This window comes from Schistocerca gregaria, chromosome 11 (assembly GCF_023897955.1).
Source record: "Schistocerca gregaria isolate iqSchGreg1 chromosome 11, iqSchGreg1.2, whole genome shotgun sequence".
NCBI lineage: Eukaryota > Metazoa > Arthropoda > Insecta > Orthoptera > Acrididae > Schistocerca > Schistocerca gregaria.
The window spans coordinates 121417201-121444065 of NC_064930.1; the positions used below are offsets into that span (position 1 = coordinate 121417201).

The 26865-nt window shown below is 39.9% G+C and overlaps 1 protein-coding gene across 2 annotated transcripts in view; it reads right to left on the reverse strand.

Moving 5' to 3' along the window:
• LOC126295348 (zinc finger protein ZFP2-like) overlaps nucleotides 1–26865 on the reverse strand; it is a 233021-nt gene that overhangs the window by 181946 nt on the left and 24210 nt on the right. The window contains exon 2 of one of the 2 annotated variants that reach the window (XM_049987816.1): nucleotides 10277–10342. In XM_049987816.1, coding sequence (XP_049843773.1) covers nucleotides 10277–10342 — 66 coding nt within the window. Of the gene's footprint in view, nucleotides 1–10036; nucleotides 10159–10276; nucleotides 10343–26865 lie in introns of those variants that run through there. The other variant, XM_049987817.1, reaches the window with a different exon arrangement.

Consider the following 26865-nt stretch of genomic DNA (forward strand, 5'->3'; position numbering starts at 1 on the left):
CGTAAGAGTACGAGGGGATGGAGATGTCTTCTGAACAGCATGTTGCAAGGCATCCCAAATATGCTCAATAATGTACATGCCTGAGGAGTTTGGTGGCTAGTAGGGGTCACATATTTTTAAAGTTTTACACGAAATATGAAAGTAGCATTAGCAAGAACTAACTGTAGCAGTTTTTTTGATTACGGGGTGTATCATATATAGCTTCACATTAGTCTTAGTCTGAGAAACTGACTGCACAGGATAAATGTATTTACTTTCAGGAAAAACAATTCACTGTTTTGGAAAGCATTGCTAGTAGTGAATATATCACCGTACACCACAGTACAACAAGGTGTAGGACGATGAGGTTATGTGGGGAGATACAAAGCATGTACAACATGCAGGTGACACAAATGTAACAGCTTTGATGTTTCTGCTTGTAAAAGAATGACAACATCTGAGGCAGATTTACTTCTCCTTATGTAAGATGATGAAACAGCAAAAGTTTAAACAACAAGGATCATAGAAGGTAAAAAGATAGAAACATCCTTCCTAGTAAAGTAAAAAGTGTGTGGTCACATTAACTGGACAACGTATTTTTAACGTGACTTTTGTTAACAGTGACTGCAAATGTAAGTGCAGATAAACAGCAAAGAAAACACGATTGTAATCTGTTTTGTAATTGTGATATGGTTTTGGATTTCATATGAGAGAACTGTCAAGACATTTTACAAATAGGATAAAATGTTCTTTCAGGTTTGATTTGAACCACCGATCTACAGACATCATTATATACATAAAATTTGATGGTCTACCGTTCTAACAAATAAGGTACTGAATAATTGAGATGAAGTTGGGAAAAAAGACAGTTTTTGCAAAGTGTTTCATTTTATTGAATGAAGCTTTCCTTCATTGTAACAGTAGAAGAGCATATCTCAGAGGTAAGTTCATATTAACTTCACAGTGCAATGCATTTATAATTAAATTATCACAGCGCAATGCATTTATAATTAAATTATTGCACTTGGGTGTTGACGAGGTGGCAATTTGCCGGTATACCACAACCACATTTTCTTATTCTCTGGAACACTCAAAAACTATTTTTCAGGAGTTTTTATAGATGTACGAGGGGAGATCAAATATATATGGGATTTTTGTTCCTGAACATCAACAGTTGGTAGGACTGCCCCCGCGCTTCTGCTCTGCTTAGGCAGGGCCATTAGAAGTGAGGAGAGTGTGCTGTTAGATATTTCCCACAATTTTGTCCGTAATGCTGACACTGAGCAACAGGTGCACTCCTCCATAGCACAATGTATAATTATCAAATTTCTTGCATGTGAAGGAGATAAAGCAGCAGAAATTTGCCGAAGATTGACTGCACAGTTTGGTGATAAAACATTATCAAGGATGCGTGCGTTTGCCTGGCATGAAAAGGTCAAGAAACGACAGGAACATGTGGAAAATCAGCAACACAATCATTGTCCTAGGACCACCATTACAGACAAAAACATTCGTGCAGTTATAGACATTATTGGACAATTGAAGAGCGAGGGTATCAGAAACTGCACAAAAAGTTGGACTCAGTTATGGGACCTGTCAAGCAATCATTACAAACAACCTATGTAAACTGTGTTCCAGATGGGTCCCTAAACCTTTGACTGCAAATCTGAAGTTGAGACGTTTGGGGATTTGTCAGGGCTTACAGCAAGGTTTTCAGAAGAAGGTGATGCATTTTTGAGTCAGATAATCACCTGTGATGAAACACGGGTTCACCACTACACTTTAGAATCCAAACAAATGATTAAGGAGTGGTGGAGGAAAGGGGAGGCAGCACCAGTGAAAGCCTAGACTCGACTGTCAGCTGGCAAGGTTCTTTCAACCATTTTTTTGATGAGCGAGGCATTTTGCTGAATGATTTTTTGTAAGAGTGACGCACAATCAATGCTGCTTACTACTGCGAACAGTTGAACAAGGTGAGAGTTCCCAAAAGACGAGACCAATCGATTCGACAGGTCATCTTCCTCCACGACAATGCACGACACCACACTGCAGGTCTAACTGCCTCCAAGCTACAGAAAATGCACTGGACTACACTCGATCACCCTCCTTACAGCCCGGGCTTATCGCCCTGTGATTTACATTTATTCGGACAGCTTAAAGAAGCTCTAGGAGGGCGACGATTTGAAGATGACGAGAGTGTGCAAGACTTCGTGTGCATCTGGCTGGTGACACAACCCAGTTCTTTCTATGATGAGGGCATCAAAACGCTGCCCGTAAGCTGGGACAAATGCATTTCCAAAGCAGGAGGTTATGTGGAAACAGAAATTATAATTTTTTCAATAAAAGAATTTAAATAAAAAATAAAATCCCATTTATATTTGATGCCCCCTCATATTTGTACAGTATGGTACAACACACCATCTGTAACCCATTTTCCGAAACGTTAATTCCAAAACAAGACACCACTGCGAATTAGCATTATGACAATAGGAGCAGCGAGCAGTGACATCACTGACATCACATGATGAATGAAACATTTTAGCAGACTCCCAAATTATTTTTATAAAAGAATACTGAAACTAAAAAGGAAAGAAAGCATGTTAGGATCACAAAGTGACATAATTAACCATTTAAGGCCATTTCCATAAAACAGTCAAATACCCTACTGCAGAAAAGAAAAAAATCATTAAAAGAGTTTTACAGCAAATTTGCGTTCATAAAAAATTTTCCTGGGCAAGACAATACTATACTACTGAAGTGTGCTAGAAAACTGCAACAACACAAAGTACTTTACACAGAGTGGTGCTTGAAAAACAGAATTTTTTCCTAATTTGGAGATTGCCCTCCCAATATTTTTGTCAACCGCTGCAAAAAATTGCTCAGCCTAGTGTTCTTTCTCACTCTTCAAAAGACTCAACAGTTACTGCGCTCATCGATGTCACAAGATTGAGTCAACAGTCTTGCCATCCTCTCTACGAATTTTACAGCACACAGCACTAGACTATAAAGATTTGATCATTGGAATTTCTATAAAGCAAGCATGCTGTAAAAAGTTTTGGCCTTCTTTAGTGGAGTAAACTCAATATGCACACACTTATTATTATTATCTTTCCTTTCTCAGACCTTAGGTCTGGTTAAAAATGGAAAGTGACGTGGACCTTGATCAAGCGTGACTTCCTTTTAACTGTACGCTATATGTTACATTGCATTTAGGAACTTTCAGGTAATTGAACATGTATCAATAATTACAGATTTCTGTAGTTGTATATATAAGTTTGGATGTGGCTGCACTGCGTTTATGTACTGGTGGATATTGTGTGGTAGGACTCCTGTAGTTGATAGTAGAATTGGTATAATGTCAACTTTATCCTGATGCCAAATGTCCTTGACTTCCTCAGGCAGTTGGATGTATTTTTCAATTTTTTCTCCTGTTTTCTTCTGTATATTTGTTGTATTTAATATGGATATTTCGATTAGTTGTGTTAATTTCTTCTTTTTATTGGTGAGTATGATGTCAGGTTTGTTATGTGGTGGTGTTTTATATCTTATAATGGTTCTGTTCCAGTATAATTTGTATTCACCATTCTCCAGTACATTTTGTGGTGCATACTTGTATGTGGGAACGTGTTGTTTTCTTAGTTTATGTTGTATGGCAAGTTGTTGATGTATAATTTTTGCTACATTGTCATGTCTTCTGCGGTATTCTGTATTTGCTAGTATTGTACATCTGCTTGTGATGTGATCTACTGTTTCTATTTGTTGTTTGCAAAGTCTGCATTTATCTGTTGTGGTATTGCGATCTTTAATAATATCCTTGCTGAAATATCTGGTGTTTATTGTTTGATCCTGTATTGCAATCATGAATCCTTCGGTCCCACTGTATATACATCCTTTTCTTAGCCATGTGTTGGATGCGTCTTGATCGATGTGTGGCTGTGTTAGATGATACGGGTGCTTGCCATGTAGTGTTTTCTTTTTCCAATTTACTTTCTTCGTATCTGTTGATGTTATGTGATCTAAAGGGTTGTCGAAGTGGTTATGAAATTGCAGAGGTGTAGCCGATGTATTTATATGAGTGATTGCTTTGTGTATTTTGCTAGTTCCTGCTCGTTCTAGAAAGAATTTTCTTAAATTGTCTACCTGTCCATAATGTAGGTTTTTTATGTCGACAAATCCCCTTCCTCCTTCCTTTCTGCTTATTATTATCAATATTATTATTATTATTATTATTATTATTATTATTATTATCATCATTATCATTATTATTATTATTTATTAGCAGCAACAGCAGCAACACAGTTGCAGTATTCAGTTACATACAGGTGTGAGTGACTCAGTGGTATATTTGTGTCGAAATGAGGGGCAGAAGCATTTATTTCTGCCTATGGATGGCAAATAGCTAAATTCGTCCTGGTGCCACCTCACTACATCGTCCATCTGAAAAGCATGGCACTTCACACAAGGAGCCCCATCCAGTGTGCGCGCACTGATCTTTATTTCTCTGGAACCTGCAAGTCATTTTTATTTCTTTGCAATTTCATAATGCGAGTTTTTGCAATATTAAGCAGTAAGATGTCAAGTATGAACTGGTTGTGAGCCTGTTCCATTACTGTACTGGCAGTGTCTGTGTCTGGTACGAATGTGATTGGCCCCTTTATCAGTATGCTACTGAACATTGCAGTTTCTGAAGAGTGACCAACAATATGAGAGCAACATTCAACTTTCTTAGAAAACCAAACAACAATTTGTCTTCAAAAAAGTTAAATTATTTTATTGCTTTTGGAATATTCCCCTTCAATATCAACACATTTTTGCATTCAAAGAAACCAGTCTGCAAAGCAATGATGCCACTTTTCCTGAGGCACTTGACAACCCAGGTTTTTATAATATTCCGCTACTTCATTTTATGACAAAGTGGGCCATGCATTGTATCTTTAATTTTTTTGGTATGAAAAGAAATCACAAGGTGTTAGGTCAGATCTGTATGGTGGAGTCCTTTAGTATTGTAACTATCGGTAGTAATGATATATCCATCTTCTAATGTTATAGTGGCAATATTGGCCATTTTAGAAAAAAAAGCTAGCAACTACGTATGTGGAGCCAGCTGACTTTTCTTTTCATGATCATAATAATGAAGCCAAGAGAATGGAGAAATATGAAAATACCCATAGACGGGAAAGAAGCCATTATAATACCACTACACAAGAAAGTACTGAATAACTACAGGGGCATCTCTCTCTTAAACATCGTAGAACTACTAGGCCAACAACAGGAGAGTACCAGTGTGGTTTTAAAAAGGGAGGAACTGTACATAACAGATATTTGGAAGAAAAAGGATAAGAGAACACAGACAAACAAAAGGAAAAAAGACAACAGCAACATTTGTAGACTTACGAAAGGCCTACAATTCAGTTGACAGAAGTACTCTACTTAATGCATTAAAAGATGGAGGACTAGATGCTACAACACGTGCAACAATAAAGGAAACGTTTGCATCTCTACTGTCAGGAAAAGGCATCACAGTACAATGTCAGACAGTTTCAAAATAAAAAAAGGTGTGTGGAAAGGGGACTGTCATCAATTTTATTTAACCTGGTTTCGGACGAAGTAGTGAGACAGTGGAGACAACTACATAGCAACATGAAGATCAAAGGTGTGAAAATATGGTACAAGGTCAAACATAATGCAACAGTGGACTGCCTGGCATTTGCAGATGACATGGCACTCTTAAATGAAAAAGAACAAGAGGCAAAGATGGCACTAAAAAATCTAGCTGAAACAGCAGAAAAGGTCACACTAAAGATTGTGTATAAGAAGACCAAGGCACTAAACACTGAGTCTGACTGAACGGTAGATGGCAAAGTGGTTGAGAAAGTCAACAGTTTTCGTTATTTGGGGGAGAAGATAACTGGTGGCACACAGTGGTTATGAACTGTAGATTAAAACTTAAGAAACTGCAAAAAGGTGGGAATTTAAGGAGATGGGACCTTGATAAACTAACTAAACCAGAGGTTGTACAGAGTTTCAGAGAGAGCATAAGGGAACAAGTGACAAGAATGGGGGGAAAGAAATACAGTAGAAGAAGCTCCGAGGGATGAAGTAGTGAAGGAAGCAGAGGATCAAGTAGGTAAAAAGACGAGGGCTAGTAGAAATCCTTGGATAACAGAAGAAATATTGAATTTAATTGATGAAAGGAGAAAATATAAAAATGCAGTAAATGAAGCAGGCAAAAAGAATACAATGTCTCAAAAATGAGATCGACAGTAAGTGCAAAATGACTAAGCAGGGATGGCTAGAGGACAAATGTAAGGATGTAGAGGCTTATCTCACTAGGGGTAAGATAGATACTGCCTACAGGAAAATTAAAGAGACCTTTGGAGAAAAGAGAACCACTTGCATGAATATCAGGAGCTCAGATGGAAACCCAGTTCTAAGCAAAGAAGGGAAAGCAGAAAGGTGGAAGGAGTATATAGAGAGTCTATACAAGGGAGATTTACTTGAGGGCAGTGTTATAGAAATGGAAGAGGATATAGATCAAGATGAAATGGGAGATACAATACCGTGTGAAGAGTTTGAGAGAGCACTGAAAGACCTGAGTCGAAACAAGGCCCTGGGAGTAGACAACATTCCATTAGAACTACTGACGGCCTTGGGAGAGCCAGTCCTCACAAAACTCTACCATCTGGTGAGCAAGATATACGAGAGAGGCGAAATACCCACAGACTTCAAGAAGAATATAATAATTCCAATCCTAAAGAAATCAGGTGTTGACAGGTGTTAAAATTACTGAACTATCAGTTCACAGCTGCAAAATACTAACAAGAATTCCTTACAGACGGTTGGAAAAACTGGTAGAAGCCGACCTAGGGGAAGATCAATTTGGATTCCGTAATAATGTTGGAACATGCAAGGCAGTACTGACCCTGCGACTTTTCATAGAAGCTAGATTAAGGAAAGGCAAACCTACGTTTCTAGCATTTGTAAACATAGGGAAAGCTATTGACAATGTTGACTGGAACACTCTTTTTCAAATTCTGAAGATGGCAGAGGTAAAATACAGGGAGTGAAAGGCTATTTACAATTTGTACAGAAACCAGATGGCAGTTATAAGAGTCGAGGGGTATGAAAGTGAAGCAGTAGTTGGGAAGGGAGTGAGACAGGGTTGTAGCCTCTCCGCGATGTTATTCAATCTGTATATTGAGCAACCAGTAAAGAAAATAAAAGAAAAATTTGGAGTAGGTATTATAATCCATGGAGAAAAATAGAAACTTTAAGGTTCGCTGATGACATCGTAATTATGTCGGAGACAGCAAAGGATTTGGAAGAGCAGTTGAGCAGAATGGACAGTGTTTTGAAAGGAGGATATAAGATGAACATCAACAAAAGCAAAACGAGGATAATGGAACGTAGTCGAATTAAATCAGGAGATGCTGAGGGAATTAGATTAGGAAATGAGACACTTAAAGTAGTAGATGAGTTTTGCTATTTGGGGAGCAAAATAACTGATGATGGTTGAAGTAGAGAGGATATAAAATGTAGACTGGAAATGGCAAGGAAAGCGTTTCTGATGAAGAGAAATTTGTTAACATCGAGCATAGACTTAAGTGTCAGGAAGTCGTTTCTGAAAGTTTTTGTGTGTCGTGTAGCCATGTATGGAAGTGAAACATGGACGATAAATAGTTTGGACAAGAAGAGAATAGACGCTTTCGAAATGTGGTCCTACAGAAAAATGCAGAAGATTAGATGGGTAGATCACATAACTAATGAGGAAGTATTGAATACAATTGGAGAGAAGAGAAATCTGTGGCACAGCTTGACCAGAAGAAGGGATCAGTTGGTAGGGCATGTTCTGAGGCCCTTAAGTGATCACCAATTTAGTATTGGAAGGCAGCGTGGAGAGAGACAAAGAGATGAATACACTGAACAGATTCAGAAGGATGTAGGCTGCAGTAGGTACTGGGAGATGAAGAAGCTTGCACAGGATAGAGTAGCATGGATAGCTGCATCAAACCAGTCTCAGGACTGAAGACCACAACAACAACAACAACAACAACAACAGAGCAACAGTAATGCAGTAGACTGAGCACAGCCTTTGCAGAAGTTTCGGTATGTGGTGAAAACAACATATGGCAAGAAAGATCTGTTACGAAATGCGAAATTGCCACATTACACACCAACTGTAAGAAGTGCTGTACTGTATGCATCAGAAACGATCACACTCGTCTGGCAAGAGATCTTATATACAGTTGGAGGAGGAGGAGCGGAAAATTTTGAGGGACATATGGGGCAACAAAAAACATGGGGATACTGGATACACAAAACACGAAAGGAACTGTACGAAAATATTAAATCCATATTGAATGAGATACGGAAGAGGAGGTTATGGTTTGTTAGGCATATCATGAGGATAGATGAGGAGATGTCGACTAAGAAGATATGGAATGTAACATGTCAGACGGGAAACATCTGGGTGAAGGAAGTCAGAGATGACTGGAAGGCTGTAGGAATAAAAGAAAGAAATCTGCAGTCAGTAGTACAGGACAGGGAGAAGTATAAAGGGTTGGTTGATCATCACAGGTGGTTGGACACCAAAATCAAAGTTGTCTTGACAGAAGAAGAAACAAACAGATAAAACATGAGAATGAAGAGGTATTGGGAAGAAAGAAGATGTGCAAAACAAGCTACATGTGATCCCAAACCGTCCTAATGAAGTAGAAGAAGAAGAATATGATGATGATGATGATGATGATGATGATGATGATGATGATGATGAATCCAAGATCCATCACCAGTAATGGTATTCCAACCAAGAAGTTCCACCTCTGAATTTTTCTACAGCAATTAATGCACTGTTGTTTCATGATCAGGAGTCAGTCCATGTGGAAGACATCTACAACAACTTTGATGTCAAATGTTTTAGACTAGACTTATACCAATGCCCAATGTCACTCAAATGCATACGTAAGACATCTGTCAATCTTCTTCGAGCTCTGCGCAAACAGTGGCAATATTTTCAGTAGTAACAGCAGTTCTAGGATAACCATCATGAAATTCTTCTGAGAGAAAAAACAGATCTCTCTCGAATTCCTAGCACCAATTACGAAGATAATCACAAAAGTAAGGTCTCATATTTTTTTATAAGTACATAGACCTGTTTATTTCTACAATGGTTTACATCAGTTTACAGCTTGAACATTTAGCTATTGTTTGACATAATCACCATTTCTGCCGATGCTTTTTGTAGACACTGTGGCAGTTTTTGTATGTCCATGTCGTACCAGCTCGCCGCCATGGTGTTCAGGAAGTTATGAACCTCTTCTTTCACCTTGTTGTCGGAGCTGAATCGCTTTCTGGCCAAATCTTCTTTTAACCTACGGAACAGGTGATAGTCACTGGGTGCCAAGTCAGGACTATGAGGTGGATGGGTGATTTTGTTCCACTGAATCTGTTGCAAGAGAGCAACCGTTTGCCGAGCGGTGTGTGGGCGAGCGTTGTCATGGAGAATGTGTATGCCTTTGCTCAACATTCCTCTTCTCTGGTTCTGAATTGTCCGTTTGAGTTTTTTCAGAGTCTCACAGTACCTGCCAGCGTTAATTGTGGTCTCAGCGATTCAGCTCTGACAATGAGGTGAAAGAAGAGGTTCATAACTTTTTGAACAGCATGGCGGCGAACTGGTATGACATGGGCATACAAAAACTGCCACAGAGTCTACAAAAAGCATCGACAGAAATGGTGATTATGTTCAAAAATAGCTAAATGTTCAAGCTGTAAACTGGTGTAAGCCACTGCAGAAATAAACAGGTCTATGTACTTATTAAAAAATATGAGACCTTACTTTTGTGATTACCCTCGTATAATTTGTTGCTTCTTCAACAAGTGCATTTCTAATCTGATTTTAACACAGTTTAGGCATTAATGATGATTTTAATTGTGCAATAGCATAGCCCGGAAATGTCCTTTAATCAAATACATAATTTGGTGTAAATTAAATCTTTAGATGATGGTAATTAACAAAGAAATGGAGTAAATCCAAGAAACTACCCAGTAATCAACTTACAAAACATTAGAGAGCAGCTGTTGAATACAATGAAATTTCATTTGTTTTTAGAACCATGGCATTCTAAAATTTTTCAAAGTCTCCCTCATACCACTGCTGGGTCATTTAAAACATTTTTAGGAGCTGGTAATTTTTGCTTCAGTTAACTTTATAGACTTTTATAACGCTTTTTATGATTGCTGCAAACAGGGCACATTGTTTCACTCGAGGTCTGTAAAAGTGAGGAGCACGCATTCTCACCATCTCCTGCTTGACCCTGACGGAGTCATCAGCAGCACTGCCACTGCTGCTGGGCACAGGAGAAATCTGTAACAGCAAAACAAACATAGTTACTCCACAGCCTTCAGGGGACACCACAAATGCTGCAAAACTGTTTTTAATGGACACTTTATCTCATCTTAGTCTATAGATGGGAAATTTTCTGTAGAATGTGCTGGCCAGGGCCGCAGTCAAACATTTTCTGTATCCAGAAAGGCCTGTATAGGACCTGCAATATGTGGTCGTGCATTATCCTGCTGAAATGTAGGGTTTCACAGGGATCGAATGAAGGGTAGAGCTACGGGTCGTAACATATCTGAAATGTAACGTCCACTGTTCAGAGTGCCGTCAATGCGAGCAAGAGGTGACCGAGACGTAACCAATGGCACCCCATACCATCACGTCGGGTGATACGCCAGTATGGGGATGACAAATACACACTTCCAATGTGCGTTCACCACGATGTCGCCAAACACAGATGCGACCATCATGATGCTGTAAACAGAACCTGGATTCATCCGAAAAAATGACATTTTGCCATTCGTGCACCCAGGTTCATCGTCAAGTACACCATCGCAGGTGCTCCTGTCTGTGATGCAGCGTCAAGGGCAACCGCAGTCACGGTCTCCGAGCTGATAGTCCATACTGCTGCAAACGTCATCGAACTGTTCATGCAGACGGTTGTTGTCTTGCAAATGTCCCCATAATGTCAATAAATGAGCTGTGTAACAGTTTTTGTGATGATGTACTGGAAGTAAAATATTGATATCTTTGATGCAGCATATTTGGCTGATTTCATCTCAAATCTTACAGGTCAAGAGTGAAAGTGTCCCATTTTCTGAAAAAAATATGTGTTGAAGTTCCACAAGGCAACTCACCAACACTAAAATATTTTGATTTTCTGTTAAAATGTTTTAGACCTCTCTAAATGAGAATATTTGTGAAAATGTCATAATGCAAGGGAAAATAAAAATAACTGTAATAAAAAACTAAAAGCAATAGAGATCTGAAATTAATTTGAATATAAACCTTGTTCACTTCTTTTCATCTTCACTTTTGGAAAAATAAACTACAAAAATTTGTAACATTTTGCAAACTTAAAAATTATGCATAGAAAATATTAATAGTCACAGGATGTTAACTGTCTTGAGAAATGTTAGAGTGGAAATACTACTAACTTTCACCTATGACATTAATACCTGAAAATATTTTTATATACAGATGAGGGAATCTGAAATTTTTGGATTCTTTATGAATTACGGGCCTACATTCTCTTAAAAAAAAAAGAAAATATCCTGAATACTCTGAAAATTGAATTGTATGTTAGTTGGTCATTGTACTTATGGAAGGTGCAACCAGAGTGGGCAGTATTTTGCGGTGGAAAATTTGAGAAATTTTTATTGCACCTTTCTTTTGTTGGTCAAAAGACTCTTGCCACTTAAAAATTTAAACTAATTACTGATTTTGAGTAAATGTATTGCAAAACTTTTATATCTTAGTGAGAATAATTACTTTACACCCTTATAAGTGAGTGGGAAAACAATTGTTCATTCTGTTCACACATTGCTTAAAAAAATTACAAATACAGAATATAGCTTTAGATACACATTTTTCCTTTTCTGATATTATTCACAAATTTTTCATTGTTTTCTGTCATGATTTTACTTCTTTATGACATTCCATGAATTAAAACTATGTGCACTGCAACAATCAACACTGCACTCTAAATTTTTTTTTTAATTTTTTTTATTTATTTTTTGTTTTAATGATGATCCAACAACAGCAGTATTTGGGAAATGGGAACTGCAGTGATCTGTTGATGATAGGCATTTCAAAAAATTTGCCATACCATGAGGTGTCATAATGGAGATGGTTACATCTAATAGCTCATGAGAGACACTAATTATTTGTCCCTCCCACCACAGGAATACACACAAGAAATAAATAGATAAGTGGCAGCACAACACACACATAAAAGACTGTTGTGACTGGCAAACTTTTGGAGCCAGTGGCTCCTTCTTCAGGCAGAAGGGTTGAAGGGGAAGCAAGACGGGTGAAGGAAAAGGACTGGAGAGGTCTAGGAAAAGGGGTAGACTTTGGGAAAGCCACCCAGAATCGCAGGTCAGGGGAGACTTACTGTACTGAATGAGAAGGAAAGCTTAAAGGTGGAAGACAGGGTAATATGCGAGACAGAGATTACTACTAAAACATCATGCACAGGTCAATAAGAGTGAGTAAGCTGAGTGCATTGCACCTTCCATAAGTACAATGACCAACTAACATACAATTCAATTTCTAAAGTATTCAGGTTTTTTTAAGAGAAAATAGGGCCCTAATTCATAAAGAATCCAAAAATTTCAGATTCTCTCATCTGTATATAAAAATATTTTGATAGTTTAATCATTTCAGGTATTAATGTCATAGGTGACAGTTAGTAGTATTTCCACTTTATCGTTTCTCAAGAAAAATAGATGGGGAAAGACAATGGAAGATGTAGAAAACTAAAATGGAGTGAAGCAAAGAGTAGTTAGAGTGAAAAATAGCTGGGACGGAAGAAATTAGTGTAAATTACGGCCAGGTGGGTGGTGGAACCAAGTATACGTTGTAGTGCTACTTCCCACCAGCGGAGTTCTGAGAAACTGGTGTCTGGGGAAAGAATTCAGATGGCACATGTGGTGGAACAGGTGCCGAGGTCACAAATGTCATGTTGCAGAACATGCTCTGCAACAGGATATTGCGAACTGCCAATATATAACCTCCGCCTATGCCCATTCATCCTAATTGATAATTTGGTGGTAGTTATGCCGATTTAGAAGGCTGAACAGTGTTTACATAACAGCTGGTATATGACATGTGTCATTTAATAGGTGGCTCTCCCTTCGATAGTAGATGTTTTGCCACTTACAGGGCTATTATAGGTGAGGGTAGGAGGATGCATACGGTACGTCTTGCAGTGGGGATGGTCACAGGGGTAGGAGCCATAGGGTAGGGAGATGGGTTCAGAGGGAGGATGAAGTCTGACAAAAATGCTGCGGAGATTGGGAGGGTCACGGTACGCTATTATAGACGTGGTGGGCAACATTATGTATCCAATTAAATAATTTCATCAATAATTGATTGTTTTCATTGTTACAGAAGAAATGAAGTTGCTCAAAACAAAGTCTTCTAATATACCCTGAGGTCCCTACATTTCACACAGAGTAACAGACTGCATTCTGTGGAGAACTGTCCTTGCAATGTATATGCCACTCCAGGATACAACGTGGCAGTCACTTGACTGAATTCCTACCACTAGCTTCATAACAGAGCACTCTTGTCTCTTGTTAAATGGAATTCCCCTCATGTACTTTCATTTAGAGGTAACAGTTTAGTGTTTTGTAGTAATTTTGATATGGTCTGTACAAGTGCAATAGCGTCTCCTATAGCGTCAACAGCTTTATGCTGAAGATACATCTTCTTGCAAGATGTTTGCAGAGACCACTTACCCCTTCGTGTGCTTTTTCCCGTGTCCTGTTGATGAAAATATCCACTTTTTATCACAATTCCTGTACAGTGTTTTCCAATCTCACAAAGCTGAAAACAGTTTTTAAAATGAGATGCTGTACATCAGTTTGTACACATTTAGGAAATGAATGAGCTCTAGAGGCTATGTCATGGACAGCATAGCATGCGTGTACACTGTAATGAATAGGACCACCAGCAACAACAGCAAAACAGTGTGATGTTCCAAGACAGTGAGCAACATACGTGAATATTGACACTTGTGATGTGTGCCGGTGGTTTGCGTTCTGCAATGCAACAGGCCGGTTCTCAGCAAAGTCAAAATGAAGAATTAATGTATCAGTATTCTAGGATGTGGGTGATTTTACTTCTGATGTGGTCTGTCTCTGAATCCTGAGGATATTGTGAGCTAATCCTTTCATGATACAATGCCTAACCTCCATAACAAACTTCCCTAAGTCCACTGTCTTCTGCACCAACTCTCCTCCCTCCCACAACGCATATGTTAAGTTATTGTCAGTATCCTGAAGGTGAACTATATGTGTGTATTTTACTCTGTAGACTATTGGTTAGAAAATTAATCGTAGGTTATGTTTTTGTGTAAATCTTGTGAATATCCTTGTGTAGGGCTGCTTTCTAGTGTAAACTGCCCTGTCACCAGAAAGTCCATAACACCACTAAATTTTAATTGTGTACTAGTAAACAGCATACAGTTTTAGATCAGTGCATTCTAGTTTGACTATTTATCACGTCCAGTACCTTTTCAGTAAACAGGATTTCTAATAACAGGTATCTGTAAATACACTACTGGCCACTAACATTGCTACACCATGAAGATGACGTGCTACAGACGCGAAATTTAACCGACAGGAAGAAGATGCTGTGATATGCAAATGATTAGCTTCTCATAGCATTCACACAAGGTTGGCGCCGGTGGCGACACCTACAACGTGCTGACATGAGGAAAGTTTCCAACCGATTTCTCATCCACGAACTGCAGTTGACTGGCATTGCCTGGTGAAACATTGTTGTGATGCCTCGTGTAAGAAGGAGAAATGCGTACCATCATGTTTCCAACTTTGATAAAGGTCGGATTGTAGCCTATCATGATTGCTGTTTATCGTATAGCGACATTGCTGCTCGCGTTGGTCGAGATCCAATGACTGAGAACAGAATATGGAATAGGTGGGTTCAGGAGGGTAATACGGAATGCCGCACTGAATCACAACAGCCTCGTATCACTAGCAGTCGAGATGACAGGCATCTTATCCGCACGGCTGTAACGGATCGTCCAGCCACGTCTTGATCCGTGAGTCAACAGATGGGGACGTTTGCAAGACGACAACCATCTGCATGAACAGTTCGACAATGTTTGCAGCAGCACGGACTATCAGCTCGGAGACCGTGACTGCGGTTGCCCTTGACGCTGCATCACAGACAGGAGCACCTGCGATGGTGTACTTGACGATGAACGTGGGTGCACGAATGGCAAAATGTCACTTTTTCGGATGAACCCAGGTTCTGTTTACAGCATCATGATGGTCACATCTGTGTTTGGCGACATCGTGGTGAATGCACATTGGAAGCGTGTAATCACCCGACGTGATGGTATGGGGTGCCATTGGTTACACGTCTCGGTCACCTCTTGCTCGCATTGACGGCACTCTGAACAGTGGACGTTACATTTCAGATATGTTACGACCCGTGGCTCTACCCTTCATGCGATCCCTGCAAAACCCTACATTTCAGCAGGATAATGCACGACAAGATATTGCAGGTCCTATACGGGCCTTTCTGGATACAGAAAATGTTTGACTGCTGCCCTGGCCAGCTCATTCTCCAGATCTCTCACCAATTGAGAACGTCTAGCCAACAGTGGCCGAGCAACTGGCTCGCGACAATATGTAAGTCACTACTCTTGATGAACTGTGGTGTCGAGCGGCTGTACCTGTACACGCCATCCAAGCTCTGTTTGACTCAATGTCTGGCGTATCAAGGCCGTTATTATAGCCAGAGGTGGTTGTTCTGGGTACTGATTTCTCAGGATCTATTCTCCCAAATTGCGTGAAAACGTAATCACATGCCAGTTCTAGTATAATATATTTGTCCAATGAATACCCATTTATCATCTGCATTTCTTCTTGGTGTAGCAATTTTAATGGCGAGTAGTGTACATTAACTTCAGTAGAGAAATGCCAGCCCGTGTGGCTGAGCAGTTCTAGGCGCTTCAGTCTGCAACTGCGTGACCGCTACAGTCGCAGGTTCAAATCCTGCCTCGGGCATGGATGTGTGTGATGTAGTTCTAAGTTCTATGGAGACTGACGATCTCAGATGTTAAGTCCCATAGTGCTCAGAGCCAGTAGAGAAATCTATTTCTGTTTAATAGCTTGCGCTCTCAGAGCAGTCAGAAATTTGCATACAAACTTTTAGTGTTACTTTATTCTCCTTTGGTACATTTTGTAGACATTTCAAACTCAGTAGTGCCATTTGACATCTTATATCTATTTTAGACACGGTACAATATCGCTAGGGACAGTGCTTGCTGTGACCAGACACAAGGAGAGTTGGCTGCTGTCCGTAAAGAGCTGAAAGCTATGTTGGCTACTGTCTACAAGCTTCTAACTAATATTAAAAGTTGCAGTGATGTCGAGGTGGCAGTGACGAGACCTGTGACACCTTTGGTGCCACTGGAATCCCCAGTGACCAGGACATCTCTGCGGCTTGTGATACACAACATCTGACCGGTCTGTTCTCACTGTGTCACTGGGCGAAAGATGAAAGAGGGAGCAGGCCGTGCGACTGGCTCCTTAGATCTTGGCAACAGGTACGAGGTGCTACCCAGTATTGATGATAACTCTGAGCCGGCACAGGATGCCTCTCCTGTTGGGCCAATTTTCTTGTCCAGTCCGGACAAGTACAGAGTGGGTATGCTAGTCATTGGGAGCTAAAATGTTATGCGGGTGACGGAGCCCCTCAGGGAGATAGCAGGCGAGGTGGGAAAGAATTCCAGAGTGCATTTGGTATGTTTGGCGGGAGGTCTCATCTGTGATACGGAGGAGGCCCTGCAGGCGGCTATTGAGCGCACTGGGTGCAACCAGCTACATGTAGTGGCATATGTCGGCATGATTGATCGGCTCTTTTCAGCAGCTGGCTGATTTGGTGAAGGCAAACAGCAATGCATGTGGGGTGCAGGCTAAGCTGTCTATTTGCAGCATCGTACCCAGGATTGATCACAACCCTCTGGTTTGGAGCAGAGTGTAAGGTCTAAACCAGAGGCTCTGCCGACTCTATGACGGTATCGGATGCAAATTTCTCGACCTCCGCTATCGGATGCAGAATTGTAGGGTCCCCCTTAATAGGTCAGGCGCGCACTACATGCAGGAAGCGGCTACTACAGTAGCAGAATGTGTGTGGCATGCACAAGGGGCATTTTTAGGTTGGAGGACACCTCCCGTGGTATCAAAGATGATTTGCCTGTTAAATCAGCCACAGTCACCTCAGAGAAACTGTACTTGCAGATCAGAGACGGAAATGATTAATATGATTTTCGTAATCTGCAGGAGCATCGAAGGAAATGTCTCAGAATTAGTATTGCTTACTGAAGGTTACAAAGTGCAGATAGTATTGGGAACAGAAAGCTGGTTGAAACCAGACGTCAATGACAATGAAATCTTAAGTTCAGATTGGAATGTTTATCATACAGATAGGTTAGTCACCAATGGTAGCGGCATGCTTATTGCAACAAAAATTTGACAAAATCAAGCGTGGTTATCAAACATTCCAAATGTGAACTAATCTAGGTGAAACTGAGTATCAAAGAAAGGTAAAAAATGGTGATCGGGTGCTTTTATAGACCACCTGTGTCAGGATCTGTAGTTGTAAAGCCCTTCAGGCAGAACTTGCAGAATATCATTAGTAATTATCCTGATCATACTGTTGTAATAGGGGGTGAGGGTACAGCTACACTATTGACGACAAACAGCTGTAGACAGCATCTGTTGTAAAAAATCCAGGCATAACTATCCAGAGCGACCTGAAGTGGAATGACCACATAAAAGAGATAGTGGGAAAAGCAGACACCAGACTTCAGATTCATCAGAAGAATCTTAGGAAATGTAACTCATCCATGAAAGAAGTGGCTTATAAGGTGTTTGTTTGCCCAATTCTTGAGTATTGTTCGTCTATCTGGGATCCCTATCAGGTAGGACCGATAGAGGAGATGGAGAAGATCCAACAAGGAGCGGTGCGCTTCGTCACGGGATCATTTAGCTGGTGAGAGAGCGTTACGGAGATGCTAAACGAACTCCACTGGTAGACGTTACAAGAGAGGTGTTGCGCATCATGGAGAGATTTACTACTGAAATTTCGAAACAACATTATTCAGGAGGAATTGGGACAACATATTACTTCCTCCCACATACATCTTGCGTATTGACCACGAGGAGAAAATTTGAGAAATTAGAGCCAAATCACAGGCTTTCTGACAACCATTCTTCCCACTCACTATTCGTGAGTGGAACAGTGCTGGAGGGACCGGGTACTGAAAGTACGCTCCACCACACACCATTAGGTAGCTTGCAGAGTATGATGTAGGTGTACATGTAATGCTTCAACAGCCATCCCTTCAGCACCAGGACACACTGCATACTCCTGCACCCAACATATATGTTGCAGCACTCGACACATACAGAAAAGCATCAGGTCCACGTCTGTGTACTTCCCCCCTGTGACACTACCTATGGGGAAACAAATAAGTTTCAAATTAGTGATGTAAATAAGTGTGCATACTTCCTTCACTGGCTGGTATTTTACACATTTTGGTTGTAAGGAGTAGGATTTTGTGAAACCAATTTTTAAATTTGGTTCTTCTTTTTCATTCGGAGATATGCTTCTCTTATTGTCTTACTGGTCTTGTCATACAGCTTTTTACCTTTTTAACTTTTTCACCATTTTCACTACTACTACTAAACTACTAAAAGGTATCAGAAACTACTAAAAGGTATCAGATAGATTATATAATGGTAAGACAGAGATTTAGGAACCAGGTTTAAAATCGTAGGACATTTCCAGGGGCAGATGTGGACTCTGACCAGAATCTATTGGTTATGAACTGTAGATTAAAACAGAAGAAATTGCAAAAAGGTGGGAATTTAAGGAAATGGCACCTGGATAAACTGACTAAACCACAGGTTGTACAGAGTTTCAGGGAGAGCATAAGGGAACAATTGACAGGAATGGGGGAAAGAAATACAGTAGAAGACGAATGGGTAGCTCTGAGGGATGAAGTAGTGAAGGCAGCAGAGGATCGAGTAGGTAACAAGACAAGGGCTATTAGAAATCCTTGGGTAACAGAAGAAATACTGAATTTAATTGATGAAAGGAGAAAATATAAAAATTCAGTAAATGAAGTAGGCAAAAAGGAATACAAACGTCTCAAAAATGAGATCGACAGGAAGTGCTAAATGGCTAAGCAGGCATGGCTAGAGGACAAATGTAAGGATGTAGAGGTTTATCTCACTAGGGGTAAGATAGATACTGCAAACCTACGTTTCTAGCATTTTTAAACTTAGAGAAAGCTTTTGACAATGTTGACTGGAATACTCTCTTTGAAATTCTGAAGGTGCCAGGGGTAAAATACAGGGAGCGAAAGGCTATTTACAATTTGTACAGCGAATGACCTCCTCAGTGGCAATCAGTATGGATTCTGAAAACATCTATCATGTGAACCCATTTGTACATATTGGATGTCATCATGTGTAGTGCCAATAGTGAAATACAGAGGAGGTGGGCGTTTTTTGTGGTTAGGCATGGTCTCATTACTGCACTTAAGAAAACGTTAAATGCAGTAGGATATGAATACGTTTTAAACCATTGTGTGCTGTGTACAGTAGAGAACAATTCAGACATGAGGATTGTTTGTATGAGAGTTACAGTGCACCCTATTGTAAAGCAGCACATGTGAGGGAATGGTTTGTGGACTATAAAGACTCCTGAAATGGACTGTCTCGCCCAGAGTCCTAATCTGAAATCAATGGAACACCTCTGGGAGGTGTCAGAATATCAAATTTGCTGCACGCTGTAGCATCCGACTCCATTATCTTCTCTGGTTTCATGTCTTCAAAAAAAAGAGAGGGCTGTCAATCCAGCACAAACATTCACACACCTACATGAAAGTCTCCCCAGCAGATCTCGAGCAGTCGTAAGCCACAGGATAGACACACCCCATATTAATGTTCACCAATGGGTGTCCTGGTACTTCTGATGGTGTATTGTGGAATACATTGAAGGTGATCCGGTGGCAGCTGCAAGAGGCATATAGATTTATCTTCCAGGAAAGATATTAATAGTACCCACAGAATTTTTGTAGATGATGCAGTTATCTATGCTGAAGTACTGTCAGAATGAAGCTTCATAAATATTCTGTCAGTTTTGATAAGGCTTACGCGTCACCCAAAGATTGTAACTTGCTTTAAATGTTCAGAAGTTATGATTCTGCACATAAAAAAACAGTTGCATTCTATGGCTGTAATATCAGTGACTCACTGTTGAAATCAGCCAACTCATACAAATGCCTGGGTGCAAGACTTTGTAGGGATATGAAATGAAATGACCACATAGGTTCACTCATGGGTAAAGCAGGTGGTAGACTTAGGTTAATTGGTAGAATACTGGGGAATTACAATCAGTCTACAAAGGAGACTGCTTACAAATTATTTATATGACCAGTTCTACAATATTGTCCAATTGTGTGAGACCCATACCAAATAGTACTAACAGGCGATATTGAATGAATACAGAGAAGAGGACCATAAATGGTCACGCTTTTGTTTGATGTGTGGGAGAGTGTTACAGATAGTGAAGGAAGTGAACTCAAAAAGGCTCTGAGCTCTATGGGACTTAACATTGGAGGTCATCAGTCCCCTAAGACTTAGAACTACTTAAACCTAACTAACCTAAGGACATCACACACAGCCATGCCCGAGGCAGGATTCGAACCTGCGACTGTAGCACCAGTGCGGTTCTGGACTGAAGCACCTAGAACAGCTCGGCCACCGTGACTGGTGGAAGTGAACTGGAAGACAGACGTAAATTATCCTGAGAAACAAAGTTTCATGAACCAGCTTTAAATGATGACTCTACGAATACACTACAATCCCCCTTTGTATCACTCAGATAGGGATTGTGAGGATAAAATTGAAATAACTGCTTCAAGCACAGAGGCATTCAAAGAATCATTCTTCCCACACTGCATACGTGAATGGAATGGGAAGAAACCCTAATAACTGGTATAGTGGGACATATGCTCTGCCATGCACTTCACGATGGTTTGCAGAGTGTAGATATACGTGCACAAATGTAGATGTAGATGTAGATAGTCTGAAGACAGAAATTGGCAATATTCACAGGTGAGCATTTCTGGTGTGTTGACATTGCAGTGAAGAACCTTTGATGAACAAGTAAAACCCTGACAATGATGAAGCTGTGTTTAGAAATGTACACTGGTAAAGTAAAAAACACTATTAAAAACAACAGCTCAGCTATATTATTATTATTATTATTATTATTATTATTATTTAACCTTGTATTGTAAGAGATCAGTCAGTGTTGGCGTACAGGGAAGTTGTGTTACAAGACATGTTTAAACTTATTGAACATTGCCTTAACAATGTCATTTATTTTAAATGGCTGAGTAATTATACTAACACACATCAATACAGACATCAGAAGGAAAACACTTCCTCTAAATTGAAAACAGTATTTTGAAAACAAAAACTTTAATAATGTTTTCAAAAGCTCATTTAGTATCTTACGTTGTCTCAAAGGAAGTATGTTCTACAGTGGTGAAAATTTATATACTGACAATAGGTCCAAAAAAATTTTTCAATAAGAAGCAATCCCGAATGCAATAAATTTTTATTTTTAATTGTGGTTACCAGTTTCAGTCTAAAAGACCATACTCAGACCAAGGTTCCAGATGATGTGAAGAGTCGCTATGTAGCGCTGACCGCTACACAGTACTGTTGGCAGTTTGTGACATATATCAGGCGGTACTACACACCAGCTCAATGCACTGTCTCCTCGCATCATCTGGAATTTAGATCTGAGGAGTCTTCTATACCAAAACTGGTAAGTTTATTGCAACCTGGACTGCTTTTTATTAAAATATTAAGTATAATTGATTCTTCCATAATGCTGTCATTAATAATTAATTTGTGAATTGGCTCACCCTTAAAAGATTTGAAAACATATTAAAAATTATACTTTTAAAACTAACAAAAATTCTTTTTGTCTCTACAGAGAATCATTTTTCTCAAATCATAATTTACAATTACAAGTTAAGTATCTTTAGTATCAGTATTTCTGAGATGATCCAGTTTTTAAGGTTTGTTATGGTCTTGGTAGACAATCCATTTCTTTTTCAGAAAATGTAATTTCAGGCATTTGAAACTAAAAGAACCATACTGAAAGTTGTGAACAACCCCTAGTTAAAATTCAAACTCCAACAATTTAACAAAAACGATTACAGGATTGTAATCTACAGATCTCCTAACATATGTTGCCACATTATAATATCACTAGTGTCTATCACGTGACCACAGGCAGAACTTCCAAAATAGCAGACATCGATGTTTCGTTTTGACAGTGTGCCGTCACTGAATTCCTTATTAGAGGGAGAAAATCTGCTGCTGAAATTCACCTCAGACTTCAAAGTGCCTATGGAGATGTCTGCATGGGTGCTAACAGTGTAAGGAGATGGCTGAAGCATTTTGAAAATGGGAAAACAAGTATCCGAGATCAGCCTCATAGCAGTCACCCACGAACTGCCTCCACGGGACACAAAAACAAAAGAACAGGTTAGCTCATTAGAGAAGACAGGCATGTCATAGTGAATGAAATTGAAGCTATGCTCACAGTAGGACACAGTGCAATGCAAGAAATGATTCAAAGGTTAGGTAATCAAGAAGTTTATGCCCGTTGGGTCCTACGTTTATTGACTGAAGACCACAAGCTTCAGAGAAGAACCATCAACCAAAACCTTCTCCAGAGATTGCAAAACGAAGATGATGACCTTTTAACATATATTGTGACAGGTGACGAACAGCAAGAGATGGTGGAGAATATTCAGAAAGCAATGTGACAGTACCTTCATGCAGATGGAAAGGAGTTCTACTGTAAGTGTATTTTCAAAGTTGCAGAACGATGGGAAAACTGGTGCAAAGAAGTGGAGATTATGTTAAAAACTCTGTAGATTGCAATAATGTACAGGGTGTCTCAAAAGAAAGTTTATGTTTGAAAATATTCCTGTGCAAATCGGAGAGGGGGGGGGGGGGGGACATTCATCATTTGCTTGTCCTTTACGAATTCAGTAGAAAGCGGACCGCATGTTGTGTGTGCAAGAATTTTATGAAAACAGTTATTTGGTGAGTGTACCTTCGTGCAAATTTTGCAGTGATTCACGGATTGCACAATGTAAATGATGCTAGCAGTCACGGACCACATAATGTAAATGATGCTACAAGTGTTCCCCTTATCCATTTGAGGAGACCAGTCCAACGCAGATCAAACCGAAATGCTGGTGACTGAGTTCACCAAGTAAGGGTGAATCCGTGGAGTGTATAAATTGGTCTATTCATTATGATCCTTTCCATTTGTAAGCGTGTTCCTTAAATGTGAATAGATCATCACAGCTCTGAATTCTGCTAAAAAGCTTAAATTGCACCCCTACAACATCCACGTGGAGCAAGAATTAAAGCCTCAGGATGCCAGACACAAGTTGCAGTTTGTTAATGATGTTACTGAGTGCCCTTCATTTGACAACATCTTGTTTTCTGACAAGGCTCATTTTCGCCTGAACACACACAATAAAAGGCAAAATTGCCACTACTGGGGTGCAATGAATCCTAAACAGAAGGATAAGAAACACTTTCATTCACCAAAAGTTACTGTACGGGCTGTGATGGCGGCTCCATGAATAACTGGCCCATACTTTTACAAGGACAAGAGTGGTCATGCTATTACTTCAAGTTCAAATGTTATATCTACATCTACATCTACATTTATACTCCACAAGCCACCCAACGGTATGTGGCGGAGGGCACTTTACGTGCCACTGTCATTACCTCCCTTTCCTGTTCCAGTCGCATACGGTTTGCGGGAAGAACGACTGTCTGAAAGCCTCAGTGCATGCTCTCATCTCTCTAATTTTACATTCGTGATCTCCTCGGGAGGTATAAGTAGGGGGAAACAATATATTCGATACCTCATCCAGAAACGCGCCCTCTTGAAACCTGGCGAGCAAGCTACACCGCGATGCAGAGCGCCTCTCTTGCAGAGTCTGCCACTTGAGTTTGCTAAACATCTCCGAAACGCTATAACGGTTACCAAATAACCATGTGACGAAACGCGCCGCTCTTCTTTGGATCTTCTCTATCTCCTCCGTCAACCCGACTTTTTGTTGCATGAATTGCAAAGCTTTCCTGGTTATAATCAAAGAACATGGTTTCAGTATGACAGAGCCACAGCACACACTTCCAGTGTGCCTATACTGCAAGTTCGAGAAATTTTCCCTGGAAAATTGATCTCCAGGAGGGGTGACACAAATTGGCCCTCACGCAGTCCAGATTTGAGCCCCTAGATTTGTTCTTATGGGGATATGTCAAATCTAAAGTGTTTGTCAGTAATCTGACTTCTCTGGAGCAACTGAAAGAAAATATATGCAGTGAGTGACAGCCAACTCATTGTCTTCATGTCAAATTGTCGTGCAACACTTTGTTCATCACTTAAATAAGTGCAGTATGCAGGCTGGGTTGCATTTGAATGACTTTATTTTTAAGAAGTAAATTCCTAAATGGTATATTTCAACAATAAACAAAGATTTTGTTCATACACTTCTATCTCTATTTTATTTTGACATCTCAAATATAAACTTTCTTTTGAGACACCCTGTACTTGGTGTGCCTAAAAGTTAATATTAAAAGGTTTAAAAATTGTTGCAAACAGCTTGGTGGAATGACACAGTCAAGGCAGCCTGTAAAATGAAGGCGTATCAAAAATGGCCACATACTAGAACTCAGGTAGACAGAGAAAGTTATGTTGAAGAAAGAAACAAAGCCAAACAGATAATTGCAGCATACAAGAAGAAATCTTGGGAAGACTGGAAACAGGTTGGAGACTATGGGTCAAGCTGCTGCAAAACCATTCTGGAGTGTAATTAGCAATCTTCGAAAGGGAGGTAAGAAGGAAATGACAAGTATTTTGGGCAGGTCAGGTAAACTGCTGGTGAATCCTGTGGATGCCTTGGGCAGGTGGAGGGAATATTTTGAAGAGTTGCTCAATGTAGGTGAAAATACGATCAGTAATGTTTCAGATTTCGAGGTAGAATGGGATAGGAATGATGATGGAAATAGGATCACATTTGAGGAAGTGAAGAAAATGGTCAATAGATTGCAGTCCAATAAAGCAGCTGGGGTGGATGAAATTAAGTCGGAACTCATCAAATACAGTGGAATTTCAGGTCTTACATGGCTACACAGAATAATTGAAATGGCCTGGGAGTCAGGACAGGTTCCATCAGACTGAACAAAAGCAGTAATCACACCAATCTTTAAACATGGAAACAGAAAAGATTGTAACAACTACAGAGGTATATCTCTTTAATCAGCGTTGTGGGTAAAATCTTCTCTGGTATTGTTGAAAGGAAAAGTGCGAGTATTAGTTGAGGACCAATTGGATGAAAATCAGTGTGGGTTTAGGCGTCTTAGAGGTTGTCAGGACCAGATCTTTAGCTTACGGCAAATAATGGAGAAGTGTTATGAATGGGACAGGGAATTGTATCTATGCTTTATAGATCTAGAAAAGGCATATGACCGGGTTCCTAGCAGGAAGTTATTGTCTGTTCTACGAGATTATGGAATAGGAGGCAAACTTTTGCAAGCAATTAAAGGTCTTTACATGGATAGTCAGGCAGCAGTTAGAGTTGACAGTAAATTGAGTTCATGGTTCAGAGTAGTTTCAGGGGTAAGACAAGGCTGCAACCTGTCTCCACTTTTGTTCATATTATTTACGGATCATATGTTGAAAACAATAGACTGGCTCGGTGAGATTAAGATGTGTGAACACAAAATAAGCAGTCTTGCATATGCGGATGACTTAGTTGTGATGGCAGATTCGATTGAAAGTTTGCAAAGTAATATTTCAGAGCTAGATCAAAAATGTAAGGACTATGGTATGAAGATTAGTATCTCCAAAATGAAAGTAATGTCAGTGCGAAAGAAATATAAATGGATTGACTGCCAAATAGGAGGAACAGAGTTAGAACAGGTGGATGGTTTCAAGTGCTTAGGATGAATATTCTCACAGGATGGCAACATAGTGAAAGAACTGGAAGTGAGGTGTAGCAAAGCTAATGCAGTGAGTGCTCAGCTACGATCTACTCTCTTCTGCAAGAAGGAAGTCAGTACTGAGACTAAGTTATCTGTGCACTGTTCAATCTTTTGACCAACTTTGTTGTACGGGAGCGAAAGCTGGGTGGATTCAGGTTACCTTATCAACAAGGTTGAGGTTACGGATATGAAAGTAGCTAAGATGATTGCAGGCACTAGTAGATGGGAACAATGGCAGGAGGGTGTCCACAATGAGGAAATCAAAGAAAAACTGGGAATGAACTCTATAGATGTAGCAGCCAGGGTGAACAGGCTTAGATGGTGGGGTCATGTTACACTCATGGGAGAAGCAAGGTTACCCAAGAGACTCGTGGGTTCAGCAATAGAGGGTAGGAGGAGTCAGGGCAGACCAAGGAGAAGGTACCTGGATTCGGTTAAGAATGATTTTGAAGTAATAGGTTTAACATCAGAAGAGGCACCAATGTTAGCACTGTATAGGGGATCGTGGAGGACTTTTATAAGGGGGCTAAGCTCCAGACTGAATGCTGAAAGGCATAATCAGTCTTAAATGATGATGATGATGATGATGATGCTCACTAGTTTCAGTATGACCCTCGTAGGCTCTCAGGTGGGAAGGAATTTGCATGTATCAGATACTGTGTTGTTCAAACAAATTTTGCGTATACA